This window comes from Camelina sativa, chromosome 17, assembly GCF_030686135.1.
Source record: "Camelina sativa cultivar CO46 ecotype springtype chromosome 17, ASM3068613v1".
In the NCBI taxonomy this organism is placed as follows: domain Eukaryota; kingdom Viridiplantae; phylum Streptophyta; class Magnoliopsida; order Brassicales; family Brassicaceae; genus Camelina; species Camelina sativa.
In genome coordinates, this window is record NC_141896.1 from 1500025 (window position 1) to 1513790 (window position 13766).

Sequence of the window (13766 nt, forward strand, 5' to 3'; positions counted from 1 at the left end):
AATGGAGACCAAAGAATTCGACTCATACACTGAGCGTAAAGCTTTCGACGAGACGAAAGCAGGTGTGAAAGGTCTCGTTGATGCTCAAATCACTGAGATTCCTCGTATCTTCCGTCTCCCTCAAGGTGCCTTATCCGACAAGAAACCTTCTGTTTCTGCCTCGGATTTGACGATCCCTATCATCGACTTTGCAGGCGTCCATGTAGACACATTGTCACGTGCAAGCGTTGTGGGGAAGATCAAAGACGCTGCAGAGAAGTGGGGAGTATTCCAGGTGATCAACCATGGTGTTCCTTTAAGCGTTCTTGAAGAGATTCAAGATGGAGTTCGTAGGTTTCATGAGGAAGATCCTGATTCCTGAGGTTAAGAAAACTTACTTCACTCGTGACCCCGCCAAGAGATTTGTCTACAATAGTAATTTCGATCTCTACGGTTCTTCTTCCTGTGTTAACTAGAGAGACTCTTTCGCTTGTTACATGGCTCCTGATCCTCCAAACCCTGAGCTGCTCCCAGTCGCTTGCAGGTACAACGTACTTTTCGATTTTGCATTGAGGAATCTTATGAAACGTTGAGTGAGTGGTCCTAATGGAACATTCATATTGGGCACAGGGATGCTATGATCGAATACTCGAAACATGTTACGAGATTAGGTGAGCTGCTCTTTGAAATTCTCTCAGAAAGTCTTGGTTTGAGCTCTGGGATGCTTAAGAGCATGGGTTGCATGAAGGGGTTATTTATGCTCTGTCATTATTACCCTCCGTGTCCACAACCTGACTTGACTATTGGCACAAATAAGCAATCCGACAACGATTTTATCACCATTCTTCTTCAGGACGATATCGGTGGTCTTCAATTTCTTCATCAAGACTGTTGGGTCGATGTACCACCTCTTCCGGGGGCTCTCGTCTTCAACGTGGGAGATTTCTTGCAGGCAAGTTCGTTAAGTTATCCATGCACTCTTTATACTTTTTGTTTCTTCTTTGGAGAATCTGACTTTACCTTTGATACGGACAGCTAATAACGAATGACAAGTTCAAGAGCCCTGATCATAGGGTGCTAGCTAACAGGGCAGCTAGACCGAGGATATCAGTAGCAAGCTTTTTCAGCACAAATATGCTTCCGAATTCAACAGTTTACGGACCAATCAAAGAGCTTCTCTCTGAAGAAAACCCTCCAAAATACAGAGATATCAATTTAAAAGCGTACACAGAAGGAGTATTCAAGAAAGGCCTCGATGGAACATCCCATCTGTCGAATTTCAAGATATGAAATAAATTAAAAAAACACCTAGCTAAAAGAAAGAATAAAACCTCTATAATAATCTGTTGTAGTATATGTGTGTTTCCATGCATGTTAGTAGTACCATAATTTATCATCAGCATCAAGAGTTTACCAATAGCCTCTTCTTATATAGTTATATTGGGCCGTTGCCTTTAAAAGCCTTTTAAGTTTTAAGCCTTACAAGTTGTATTTTATGGTATTGGAATTTAAAATTTGAGAAAATTACCAACAGTTTTCTGTTAACACATTAATGAAAACACTATACACTATTCAATAGCTTCTATGCTACGTCTTTCAAGTACTCATCAACTCCTTTTGACTTATCAATAGTAAACACATGAAAAAAAAAAAAGCAGCTAACACATATCTGTCTCTCCTATTTTCACCCTCAAAATAATTTTAATAAATTAACCTTAGAAAATAACAAATAAAATGCACAAAATCAAAATATAAAAATAAAGAAAGAAGAGAAAGACAATTAGGGTTCCAAATAGACAGGTAATATTGAGGAACTTTTTGAAGTTCTACTACTTCCAAAAGAGAAGAAACATCTCTTCATCACTCTGTTATTACCACTAGGTCCACTACTGCTACTATCTTCCGTACAACCTCCACCGTCTCTGGCCACAGGAATCTGCTCCTTTCTCCGATTCATTGCTTCTTGCACAGCCAGATACAGCTGACGATCCGCCGATGAATCCATTGAGATCGATCTTCTTATGGGCTGAATTTCACCGAATTGCATATCTTTGCCTCGAGTGTTGATACATTCGTCTCCCATACTCATCACTTTGTGAAATTTTCTCTCTTTCCTATGCATTGCGCGATGATCAATGTTTCTAGGCGAAGGATTGATCAGTTTTGCGATGTGTCCAGTCAATACCTCGTCCAAAGCAACCCTTTCTTGTTCCGTACGGAAGTCTCTGTCTCTCACGCTTTCTCTGTTATTACCATTACTGGCCCCAAGCTCGATAACGACAAAATCATCGTCGCCTCCTAAAACCATGCCGTGTTCAAGATTCCGGTTCCGAGAAGGAGAGCTGTTCTCCGGGGAAGAACTCGGTGCAGAGATTAGGTCAAGAGGGAAACTTGCATCGCAAGAAACGCTGGTTCTACACAAGGGACAATTCGCATTCCCCTGAAGCCAAATATCGATACAGTCGATGTGAAACACGTGGCAGCAGTTTGGAATAATCCGAAGCTTCTCGTCTTCTTGAAACTCGTTTAAGCAAACAGAGCATTCTTGAGAGCTCTTATCCTGATCTTCTTCTCCTGCAACAACGTTTCTCTTCTTGAACTTAAAGATTGGGATTGCCCTAATGGCGGATTCGTCGAGTCCTTTGTTGACCTCATGAGGAGAGTAAATCATTAGAGGGTTTTGGTCACTGCTTCGTCTGCGGCGGCGGAAGATGTCTATTTGGTGCCAGTTAAGACAGCATTTGATCACGAAGATGTAGTAACTCACAAGCAAGAACGCAGTGGCTAAGATTCCGATCACTGCGATTGCGAGAATGGGGAAGTTCGTGCCGGTGGAGCTTGTTCGTGGGAAAATAGGGCTTGTGAAAGTCGTTGATGGCGGTGGCGGCGGCGGAAAGACAAAATTATTAAAAGGGTTACGACGGTCTGTTAGATCCATTAGACTACAAAAATCAAAATGAAAAATACAGAAAACTACTGATCTCTAGGGTTTAAGGGGTAATATTCAGCAGAAAAGGCAAAAAAATAAAAAAGGAATCGAGAAATCATGTAATCATGTAATCAAGAATTTGAAGTGGTTGTGTGTATATATGCGTATTTGCGTGTGTAAAAGAAAGACCAGAATAGTAGAAGAGGTAGAGAGGTAGAGGAGAAAAACAGAGATGAAGTAAGTAATGAAATGGAAGAGAGAGAGAGAGATGGAGAAAGAGTTGGTGAGATTTCAGAGGCTCTTATATGATTCATTTATTAATTTAGGTTATCGTCTTTCTTGTTTTGTCAACATTTAAGTCATCATCTTTTTGAATCTTATACTATTGATTTTTATTTTCTCGATCTATGTCACTCGTTGGCTGTAAGAGTTGTTTTATAAACAATTTTATGTACTATTCAGTGAGGAAAACAATAAGGGGAAAGACAAAAAAAAAAACTTGGTTATAGAACAAGTGGACTAAATTAATTGACGTTTAATTATAATTGAGTTGGATCTTCTTCTGATAGTGAAAGTATTGTTTGTCCATGTAGATTACGTTTATATTTAATTCATATATAATGATGATAAAACTTGGATTCGCTAATCTATAATGGTCCTTTTCAATTATTAGAATCTGTGAACTCCAGCTAACCACACTTGTCGGTTGCTTATCTAATTAAGTTGATCTTCTTAGGACAGTCTAATTTCTGTTTGTTTTTTATTTGGGTTCAAAGCTGCGGAATGCAATGTAAGTAAGTTATATTATTGAGATTATCTGCAAGTAGTTTGCTCAAATTTCATTGGTTATATGTGGAAAATGTAATAGATATTGAAGATCTAAGTTTATGGAATTCGAAACGTTACAAAAAAAGACACAAGGTTAGTAAGACTTATCCTTTCTGTGTCTAATCCCGTCGAGAAATAAATTAAGAAGGAATGAGCAGAAAGGTCAAATCCACCGCAGGAATGAATCCAAAGTTTTGGTTTTGGTTTTCATCTTGATCTTTGTAATCTTTTAGATCTATAAGAAATGAGAAGATTTTTTTTTTTAAAAACGACAATGGCAGACAGAATAAAATAAGATAAAGAAGGACACTGTTTCCATACTCTAACGTGTTTGATTGTTGGCGACGAGTTTGGCTCACGACAGAACAGAACAGAATAGGTTCGGTGAGAAATACAGTTTCGTGTTATATTTGAGTTTTTTCTTATCACTAGTTTCTTATCTTTAGCAAATTTAAAATGGTTTTACTAAAATACAATTGTATACCCTCACGGTTCTGTTTCAAATAATTTTTGAACTAAAAAGTAATATCGTTTTAGGTTACGTAGTTGTGTATTTGATTATCGTTTTTGTGAGTATGTGTATGTATATCGACTTTTGCATGGACATAGGTACTTTGCAAGATATACTTAAAAATATATCATTGAGGATCAATATTTTTGTTGCTAACATTATAAAATGAAAACGTGCCCACGACGGAGACAAACCTAAGTGTAAATTATTTTATTGTTGTTTAATTTTTTTTTATTATTGAATATTGTTTATTAATATAATTAACCAAACAATAATAATATTCACAAGAAATTAAGACATTTTTATTAGTTGGCTCCCGATGTAAATCAATAAATCACAATTGTAAAAAACATATAGTGGGAGAAATCACACAAATCGACAAAATTAGATTCAGATCCATGGTTACAAAACTTGCAAAAACACAAACACGATACCAGAGCAGAGCAGCAGAAGAATATTTCATACGTAAATATAATCTTTCTTAAAACAGTAATATTAGATAAAATAAAAAAACAATACATTTAGGAAATTTGTGAAAGGACTCTGTAGTTTTTCACATGACGAACAGCTTTGAAATCTTTTGGTTCAATTTGGGGAAGGAGTAATGAAAACCCATTAAATTTTACAATCCAAAAATGATGAGACAATAAAAAAGTCTAGGCATCCAATTAATTAATTTACACTTGTAAAGTTTAGTTGCGCGATAAATCTTCGAAAATTGAATTTGTTTGACTGTAACACTAACAACAATTGACTTTGACTTGAGACTACTCTTTCACGCGCCACGTCGACCACTAGGTCAAGACAGCAACGGTGAGGTGGATGAGCAGCACGTGATCCTTGGTCGGTCACGTGAGTGCGTCAGACCATCGATACACGTGGCTCCGAGACGAGACGAACTCGACTTGTATTGTGTAGATCTCATAACAAAAGACAGCTTTGGCTCCTGTGTATAATGTATGTATCACCGTATGGATGATCTCGAACTAAAAGGTTGACTTTATTTACTTTTAACATTTCAAGAAACTAAGAGCAATCTTGGGTCAACGTATTTGAATCGTTTATTTCAAAACATCCTATCCCAATGCTGAATTCATTTATTGGCGGATCATCAGTTAATGAGATCAAATTTCACAAAATACAATGGGGCATCGTGGGTACCTGCGTGGACCACATGTGGGTCACGAGTAAATTTGGGCTGGGCCATTATATTCCGTGTCCGAAGATTATGCCTAAAACAATTTGTTTACAAAATCTTAAAATGAAATTTGTGTAAATCTTCTTTATTTTAATATTGGCTTGCGAAAAAAATCAAAGTAACAGAACTGTTACTTTGATAATTAATCTATACAAATGTGTTTAAGTAATACATTTACTAATTATAAATTCATTAAATATATCATCTGGTTATGAAAATTTTGCTAATAAATTTTAATTTTATTTTCTCGAATTAAATTCTGATGCTATTAGTTTGTTATTATTCGCTCCAAATTTGGTGGGATAAATATTTTATCGATTTGGTAAAAGAAATAAACAATTTATACATTGAACTTTTTAGAAGCTTCATCTATATATGTTTAGGTTCTTATTCATTCACTTAACCTTTTATTTAGGTTCCTTCATGGACGTTGCCGATTATATGATAGATTCTCCGATCCTTATAATAAACTATAATATATGTTATTCAGTTAGTAGGTTCATGCACGAAGACATAAAAAGACTTTACGAGTCTAGCTATATAATATAAGTTGTCCCCAACCTCGAGAGAGAGCCCTTACACTAGTCGTAATGGAGACAACCATAAAGATTCTGATTCTAATTCAATCGAAACCACACAAATTTCTTTATTTTCCCATGGATTATCTCATTAATCTACACAATATAGTGAACATTAATTCCAATTTTCTTAAATTTTATTCTCTTAGTGTTGAATTAATTATATAGATTCAATACGTCTTTCAGTTCAAGAAAGACGTCAGAACTGATCGATTGAAGATTGTTCGAGAAAAGACTATTGAACTATTGTGTAATTGTTTATTTTATACATGCTCTGATTTAATACTCTAATGAATATTAACACAATATTAAAAACTCATTATGAAAAAATGTGAACAAGGATCTAGCATATTATATCTCGAATTCTCGATTTGAAGGGTTTAATCTAGATTTTGATTCATTTTTGGATTTTTCAAGATGTGAACAATTGTATGAGCATGTTTGTTATAATAAAAAAAACTGAAAATTATAATTCTTTAGGTAATTAATATAGCTTCAGTTGATCCTAAATAAACATTTTCGGGACAGTTTAACCCAATATGTTAAATGACATGTCACTAAAACCAAGTCATAAAATATTTGTCGTGGACCGAATCAGAGTCAAAGCCAAGTCAGATTTAAACGACTTTAATAATTAAATTGAAATTATTATTTTAAAATGTGATGTGAAAGGGAAAGGTATTCAGATAGTATAATAAAAGAAAAGCAGGCATGAAACTCCATAAATCTATCTGTTTTGTAGACTCAAAATAAAATTAAAAAGATTTGGAATATGTACGGAACGCTTAGAAGATCGAATCCAGGACTAGGCGCAGCCAAAAAGGGCTAACCAATGTTTCTTTTCTAAAGAACAAAAAAGTATACTACACTGTATTTCTTGAAAAAGTAACAAAAATAAAACTTGGAGAAGTATATATATCTACTTTATGACTATAATGATGAATTTATTATGATCATCTACTAGATACATTGGACATGTCGTTTTCCTTTTTCCTTTTTTTCAACTGACTTAACGTTAATTGTTGATATTTTGTTTCTAATCACACAGTTCACAAGGCTGCATGAATGAATCATCAGGCAAATTAAAACCCACGTGACAAATAGGTTAATGCATGAAAGACATACTATGGAATGTTCACTTGTGCGTACGAAGTCACCCCACCAGTAGAAGTTTCTTAATTAATGACAGTGACACCTACGGTTAAATTTGATTATGGAACAAATTTAGCGATTAATTTTGTGGATCTATAGGAAACTTATATTTGTTGGCTCAATGATGTGATGTCCGTAATTAATTATTATCATAAGATTCAGTTTCTAGAGTATGTAAGGTATTAGAGGTTAGTGTTTTTAAAGATTTTAGGTTGAGTTTCTTTACGTGATCTTGCTAACATCACTATTCGCGTAACGTGGCAATGTTGTGTTACATTATTCATGTTTAAACATGTATACTGCATTATCAGTTAAAATGATTCCTGAAGCATTATCAGTTAACAACGTTATGGTGTTTATAAGGCGATCGATTACAAAAATCTTCATTCTAAGTTTGACTACTTTTTTCTTGTTTTGTATTTTATTTTTACAAATTACAAGATTAGGTTGTGTGTTTATACTTTATATTAAATGTTAAATAATGAAATTATGATATGTTAGTGTTTTTAATTTAATAAGAAAGTAAATCGTATATGCAAGCGTGAGATGCGAAGCATAAAATCAAATTTCGAATACCTTTTGTTTTTGCGTTCACAACATACAAATACAATTTAAATGATCTTTTATAAAAGTATTGAAAATTTATGTGCACATCAGATTTAAGATGTAATTATGTAAAAATGCATACAAAGATCTTAATTAATTAGCTTTGGACTTATAAAGGACACAATCTCAGGACCGATGTCACCGATCCAATATATTCGTAAACGTGTTTTGCTTGGAAAATGTATAGTCGTAACTCGTAATATATATATATATATATATATATAATAAAAATAAATGTATATTCGTAAATTTGATGTTAACAGTGACTAATTGATCCAGTATATATTCCAAATTGTTTATATACAAAAAAAAAACATTTAATCGATGTGAAAATATTTGCTAATTCCTAGATGAAAATGAAAAGTCATGTCAAGAACTTAGACATACATATTTGCATAGACAGTAGTCATCCCCTACGCGTAGATTCTGCAATAAACAAAAGTATTTGAGAAAAGTTGAAACTATCGGAAAGAGTAGTTTTTGGTCCAACGAAAGCTTCTGAGTCGGTTCTGAGAGTCAACCCACGTGCGCACTACCCGAGTCACCGAAGTCATACATATTCCTATGGGGTCCTCCCATCAACTCTTGGTTCTCTCTTTATTCAGTACACATCATATTTTTGGTAAACAAGATTCCACTATTGTTGCCAAAAATACTATAGTACTTTTTTTTTGGCCAGCAAAACAAAGAAACAAAACTATATAATAAAGTATAATATTATGTTAATCAATTCTCTAACTTTTTGGCAAAGTTCGACTTGAGTTCAAAATTGGAAGATCTATAATTTTTTCTTTAGCTACTCTAGCTAGCAGATCGTCTTTAAAACTACAAAAATCATAGTTTTTTTTTTTGAAAAAGGCTTTGTTTTTTAGTTTCTTACTTTCTTAGCATAATAAACATTGAACCCAACGTTAGTTTAATTTCAAAAAGGGAAAATAACTATCCAAATGGATGAAGGTAATTCAAAACTAGAGTTTAAATTTCATCGTGTCTTTTATTTAAATTTTACGCAGGTTATTAATATATACCAAAAGAGTTAAGATTTTGGTTTTTTTCTTTTTGTGATTACAACTCTTACCATATCATTACATTGAAAGATGATGTTGCTGTACAGTTCGGATCCCCCATAATCAATCAGCAGTTGCTTTCGGACTTGTAAATACAATAGTTTTGTTTTGCTTCTAAAGTTTCAAAATAAATAACAAAATGGTAGCAGCATATGCCAAATAAATTGAATTTATAAGACCAATAGCTCTAAGGAAAATCTATAATATAAGGAACATCTATGTTGAAAGAGAAAAAAGGTATAAAGAACATCTATATAAGATTTTGATAAGTGGATGGTTCGAACTTCGAATATTATTAGGTTAATGGACCCACTTGTTCCTTGCCTATAAAATCCACAAATCAAATCTCATTTAATCCATGCAAAATTACACACACACAACACACACAACAACAACAAAAACAGACGCTAAAACTTGTGTGCGTCTCAAACTCTCAAACATCCGTTTTTTCTTCTTCTTCTTCTTCTTAGTCACTTTGTCTTTCTCTCTTCTCACATATACAAGTGACACAACATTATACATACACACATATATATGGATCAAGGAGGTCGTACCGGTGGCGGAGGAGGAGGAGGAGCCGAGCAAGGGAAGTTCCGCGGAGTAAGGAGACGACCTTGGGGAAAATACGCAGCAGAAATAAGAGATTCGAGGAAGCACGGAGAGCGTGTGTGGCTAGGGACATTCGACACCGCAGAAGACGCAGCTCGAGCCTATGACCGAGCGGCCTATTCAATGAGAGGCCAAGCCGCTATTCTCAACTTCCCTCATGAGTATAACATGGGAACCGGATCCTCCTCCACCGCGGCTAACTCTTCTTCTTCGTCTAGGCAAGTTTTTGAGTTTGAGTACTTGGACGATAGTGTTTTGGATGAACTTCTTGAATATGGGGAGAACTATAATAAGACTCATAATGTCAACATGGGTAAGAGGCAATAAATGGGACTACAATGGTTATAGATTGAAGGTTATGTGACAAACCATTTTCATTTATAACAAAAAGTCATATCCCAAGCGTAAGAAGCTGTTTCCAGTTATTGGCAAATAAAATGTAATTGTTTCCATAACAAATAAGATCCTGTAAGCGGGGTGAACTTCAAAGTTCAAACGAGTCCTTGTAATTAGTTTTGAGAATGTTTTAATGAAATAATGATTATAGAAACATCTTTTTACGTGTGTAAGCATGTATGTTGTAACCCTTCATCATGTGATTCATAAGCTCATTTTGTTTTTCTCTTGTTGGAAATTGGAATATATCAAAATACTGAAAGAGAAAACTAAACAATTATGATTTGGTATCAGAATGATCATATACGTCGTTTTAATATAACGTCATAGCATTTTCAGGTACGCTGTGTTTGACGTTTGAAAAATGGAATTCACTTTACCATTAATTGCTTCTTATATCCTATTTACATATTTATTCTGAGAAAAATAGTATTAGTAATTGAGTTCAGCGCGTAACCTCGTGGAGAATTATATAATTTGTTTGTTATATAAATATGTTTTGAAGTTTTTGACTAAAAAATAATTATTTTGGAAGCCGGAGTAGTAGTAGTAAACCAACCTCATATCAATTGGAGTTGGAGTGTGTATATATTTACATTTTTTTTTTTTTTGAACTTGGGTACATTTCAGTCACTTGGTTTGGATGTTTTGGGTTTTTGGTTTATATACTGTTTGGAAAATATGTGACTGAATACTATAAAAGATAAAATAACCAAAAAATAATAGTATTAATGTTGTTTCTGTCTCAAGATAAAAAAAAAATATATATAGGTAAAAGCGTAGTTTAATAAATATCATTCTATTAAATTAAAGATGTTACAAATATAATTTACTTACAGTACAATTTAAAATACAAACGTGAACAAACTTTGGTTCAGGTTGCACTAATTAACTTTTGATGTGGCGGCTTTAACTTATAGGTGTAATCACTAATCACGAAACCTATTTTTTTTTTTCGTTCACACCAATTTGATTGCTTTCGATGGCGTCGTCGCTTCTGGTCCCATCGGCGGCTGTTGACGAGACACCGTCAGTCAAACCTTCTTGTCTAGTCAATCGAAACCCCTTGTTGCGGCCGCCGATAGGTCAGAGATCGGAAAAACGTTCGCCGGCTGCGCCTCGATCCCTTGACGCACGAAACCGTACGTTGACGACCCTGAGTCTCATCGAGGAATGTAATCGTTTACACGATCGAGTAAGTTCTTGAATCATCTCGAAACCCTAACTCTGAATCTTCTGGTTCTGGTCGAGTTCCAAGATTGAGGGGACTATATTAATAAATGCCCTAGACAGGTAATAGGTAATCTGATGCTCTGACGAGTTAAACAAAGTATGAATCTTTAGATCCAACACAAACACACCAATCTTTATTATGTTTTAATACAAAGGTTTTATTATTGCAGACCCAATAACAGAGCTTAAACATGGATAAGAACTAGATCACTATATATAGACATGATGTCTTGCATCGAACAGGGTATTTTTTTTTTTAACTTCTCTGCTTTTAAAATTTCATATCCTGAATTGCGACAGAAGTGATGTTCCATCCAGACCTTTTTCAATGTATCCCTTTGAGTACTCAAGTAAGGTGAAGTCTCTATATTTTGGAGGGTTTTCTTCAGAGACAAGTTCTTTGATCGGTCCGTAAACAGTGGGATTTGGACTCATACTCGAGCTGAAAAAGCATGCCACTGATATCCTCGGTCCAACTCTGTTTGCAAGCACCCTATGCTCAACGCTTTTGAACTTGTCGTTTGTCATCATCTGCGTTCAAACCAAATAAATTTAGATACCTTGAAGAAGAATGGTGATGAAAGAGATGTCGGAATGCTTACATAGGCCCAAAGTTAATTCAGGTTGTGGACAAGGAGGGTAATAATGGGAGACCATATACATACTCTTCATGCAATCCATGTTCTTAAGGGTCTCAGTGCTCAAACCAAGAGCTTCTGAGAGAAGTTCAAAGACCAAACCACCTAAGCTCATCACATGCTCCGAGTAACCGAACATAACATCCCTGAGCCGCCAATATATGATGTTAAAATCACAATATACTGTACTGTATGTCTTCGATAATTTCTAAGATGAATAAACAAATTACCTGCAAGCCACTGGGAGATCCTCAGGGTTTGGAGGATCAGGAGCCATGCAACAAGCGAAAGAGTCTCTCCAGTTAACACATGAAGAGCTGTAGAGATCGAAATTACTGTTGTAGACAAATCTCTTGGACGGGTCACGAGTGAAGTAAGATTTCCTGACCTCAGGATCTAGTTCCTCTTGAAACCTAACAGTTCCATCTTGTATATCTTTAAGAACGCTTAAAGGAACACCATGGTTGATCACCTGGAAGAATCCCCACTTCTCTGCAGCGTCTTTGATCTGCGCCACAACGCTTTCACGTGACACTGTGTCTACATGGACGCCTGCAAAGTCGATGATAGGGATCGCCAAATCCTAGGCAGAAACAGAAGGTTTCTTGTCGGACAAGGCACCTTGAGGGAGACGGAAGATACGAGGAATCTCAGTGATGTGAGCATCAACGAGACCTTTCACACCTGCTTTCGTCTCGTCGAATGCTTTGCGCTCACTGTAAGAGTCGAATTCTTTGCTCTCCATTTTTGTTTTCTCAAGAATTCTCACAAAGACTGCGTTATATATAGAAGAGCATTGTCAAGAAAAATAGTTGATGCTATTTTATAATTTTTTTTTTTATCCTGATCTTCGAACTTTATCTCTGCAAAAGGCTTTTGGCAAAGCTTGAACATCGTATTGTTAGCTCCTTTTAAAAAGGAAGACAAAAGAGCTAGCTAACTCTGGGTTTTCTCCTCATTCTGATTTTGGTTTTCGTATTATGGATCTTGGTTCGCGCTTTATGCCATTATTAAGGTGAAAGAAGAGAAATCATATATACAAAAAGTAAGATTTCACTATCTTTCTATTGGACCATTTGAAATCTCAATTTATTATTATATTTTTAATTATAAACTTTACATAAATATGTCTGTGTATCAGATTTTATTTAATTTATGATTTTAATTGCAATAGTTAATATCAAATGCTTTATTTTATATCAAACTAAAAAAATATTAAAGAAAAACATATATCAAAGTAGCAAAGTAAAAAGATTAAAGCAAGACGAAAAGATATGTATCATATCTAATTACTTCTCTTGAAATTGATTATACTAGAATTTTGGTTTACAGAATTGAAGTGTAAGAAAGTAAAGAAAATATAATATATTTCTAATAAATACAATAGTACTTTCTATACTTTACTAAAATAAATGTTAAAATTTCAATTTGTGAATACAAAGCACAGATGTTTCAATTTGTGAATATCTTACTTACAAGTTACAGCTAGAGACTAATTAAAACTTTTCTATTTATACACAAGCATACATACAACAATTACACAAATATCTAACTTGAAGATTAAACCCACCAAATAATTGTATAATCCATACATGATATAAATACACCATTTATAAAATCTTTTGATTTGCACCGTGGCTTTTCTAAAGCACTCAATGATGGAATCGATAATTTTGTAAACTTTTTCGTTCTTAATTGAATCCGGGATCAATTCTGATCTACGGATGGGAACTAGAAACTGGCTGCGGAAGTAAAAACGACCAAAGAGCTTCGAAACCAGAGAGAAACAGAAAAGATCGTAAGCGTCCACAAAGAAACCCATGCTGTCGTAGACGACACCAATGAAATTGTAAAAGAGCGTTTTCGCGACGCCAAGTGCTGCTTTCAGGACTTTCACCATTTTCTTCACACTTTTGTGTTTCTAAACGAGTTCAAAAAGGAAAGAAAGGAAACCTTTTTTTTTTTTTTTTTTGTTTGGAAGTAAAAGAAAAGTGGATGTGTTATATTGATAATTTGGGACGAAGTGGTTCTCACGATTAATG

General features: G+C 34.7%; 1 protein-coding gene and 3 pseudogenes across 3 annotated transcripts; 2 read left to right on the forward strand and 2 right to left on the reverse strand.

Annotated features, from left to right (window-relative positions):
* Position 1: 1 nt before the first annotated feature.
* Positions 2 to 1269, forward strand: LOC104759067 (1-aminocyclopropane-1-carboxylate oxidase homolog 6-like; annotated as a pseudogene).
* Positions 1270 to 1660: 391 nt separating this feature from the next.
* Positions 1661 to 3311, reverse strand: LOC104754567 (RING-H2 finger protein ATL1 pseudogene; annotated as a pseudogene). The gene has a single exon (XR_015585941.1). The product of XR_015585941.1 is annotated as an RING-H2 finger protein ATL1 pseudogene (transcript).
* Positions 3312 to 9229: 5918 nt separating this feature from the next.
* On the forward strand, positions 9230 to 9953 carry LOC104754569 (ethylene-responsive transcription factor 14). The gene has a single exon (XM_010476785.2). It carries the CDS (start codon positions 9383 to 9385, stop codon positions 9782 to 9784), a length of 402 nt encoding a protein of 133 aa, XP_010475087.1. The 5' UTR covers positions 9230 to 9382; the 3' UTR covers positions 9785 to 9953.
* Positions 9954 to 11192: 1239 nt separating this feature from the next.
* On the reverse strand, positions 11193 to 12603 carry LOC104754570 (1-aminocyclopropane-1-carboxylate oxidase homolog 6-like; annotated as a pseudogene). Its single transcript, XR_015585683.1, has 2 exons — positions 11955 to 12603; positions 11193 to 11870 (listed from the first exon to the last, which is right to left on the reverse strand). The product of XR_015585683.1 is annotated as a 1-aminocyclopropane-1-carboxylate oxidase homolog 6-like (transcript).
* Positions 12604 to 13766: the final 1163 nt, after the last annotated feature.

Excerpts from the sequence above, each read along its gene's own strand:
- LOC104754569 (XM_010476785.2), top strand. The coding sequence starts at position 9,383 with ATGGATCAAGGAGGTCGTACCGGTGGCGGAGGAGGAGGAGGAGCCGAG.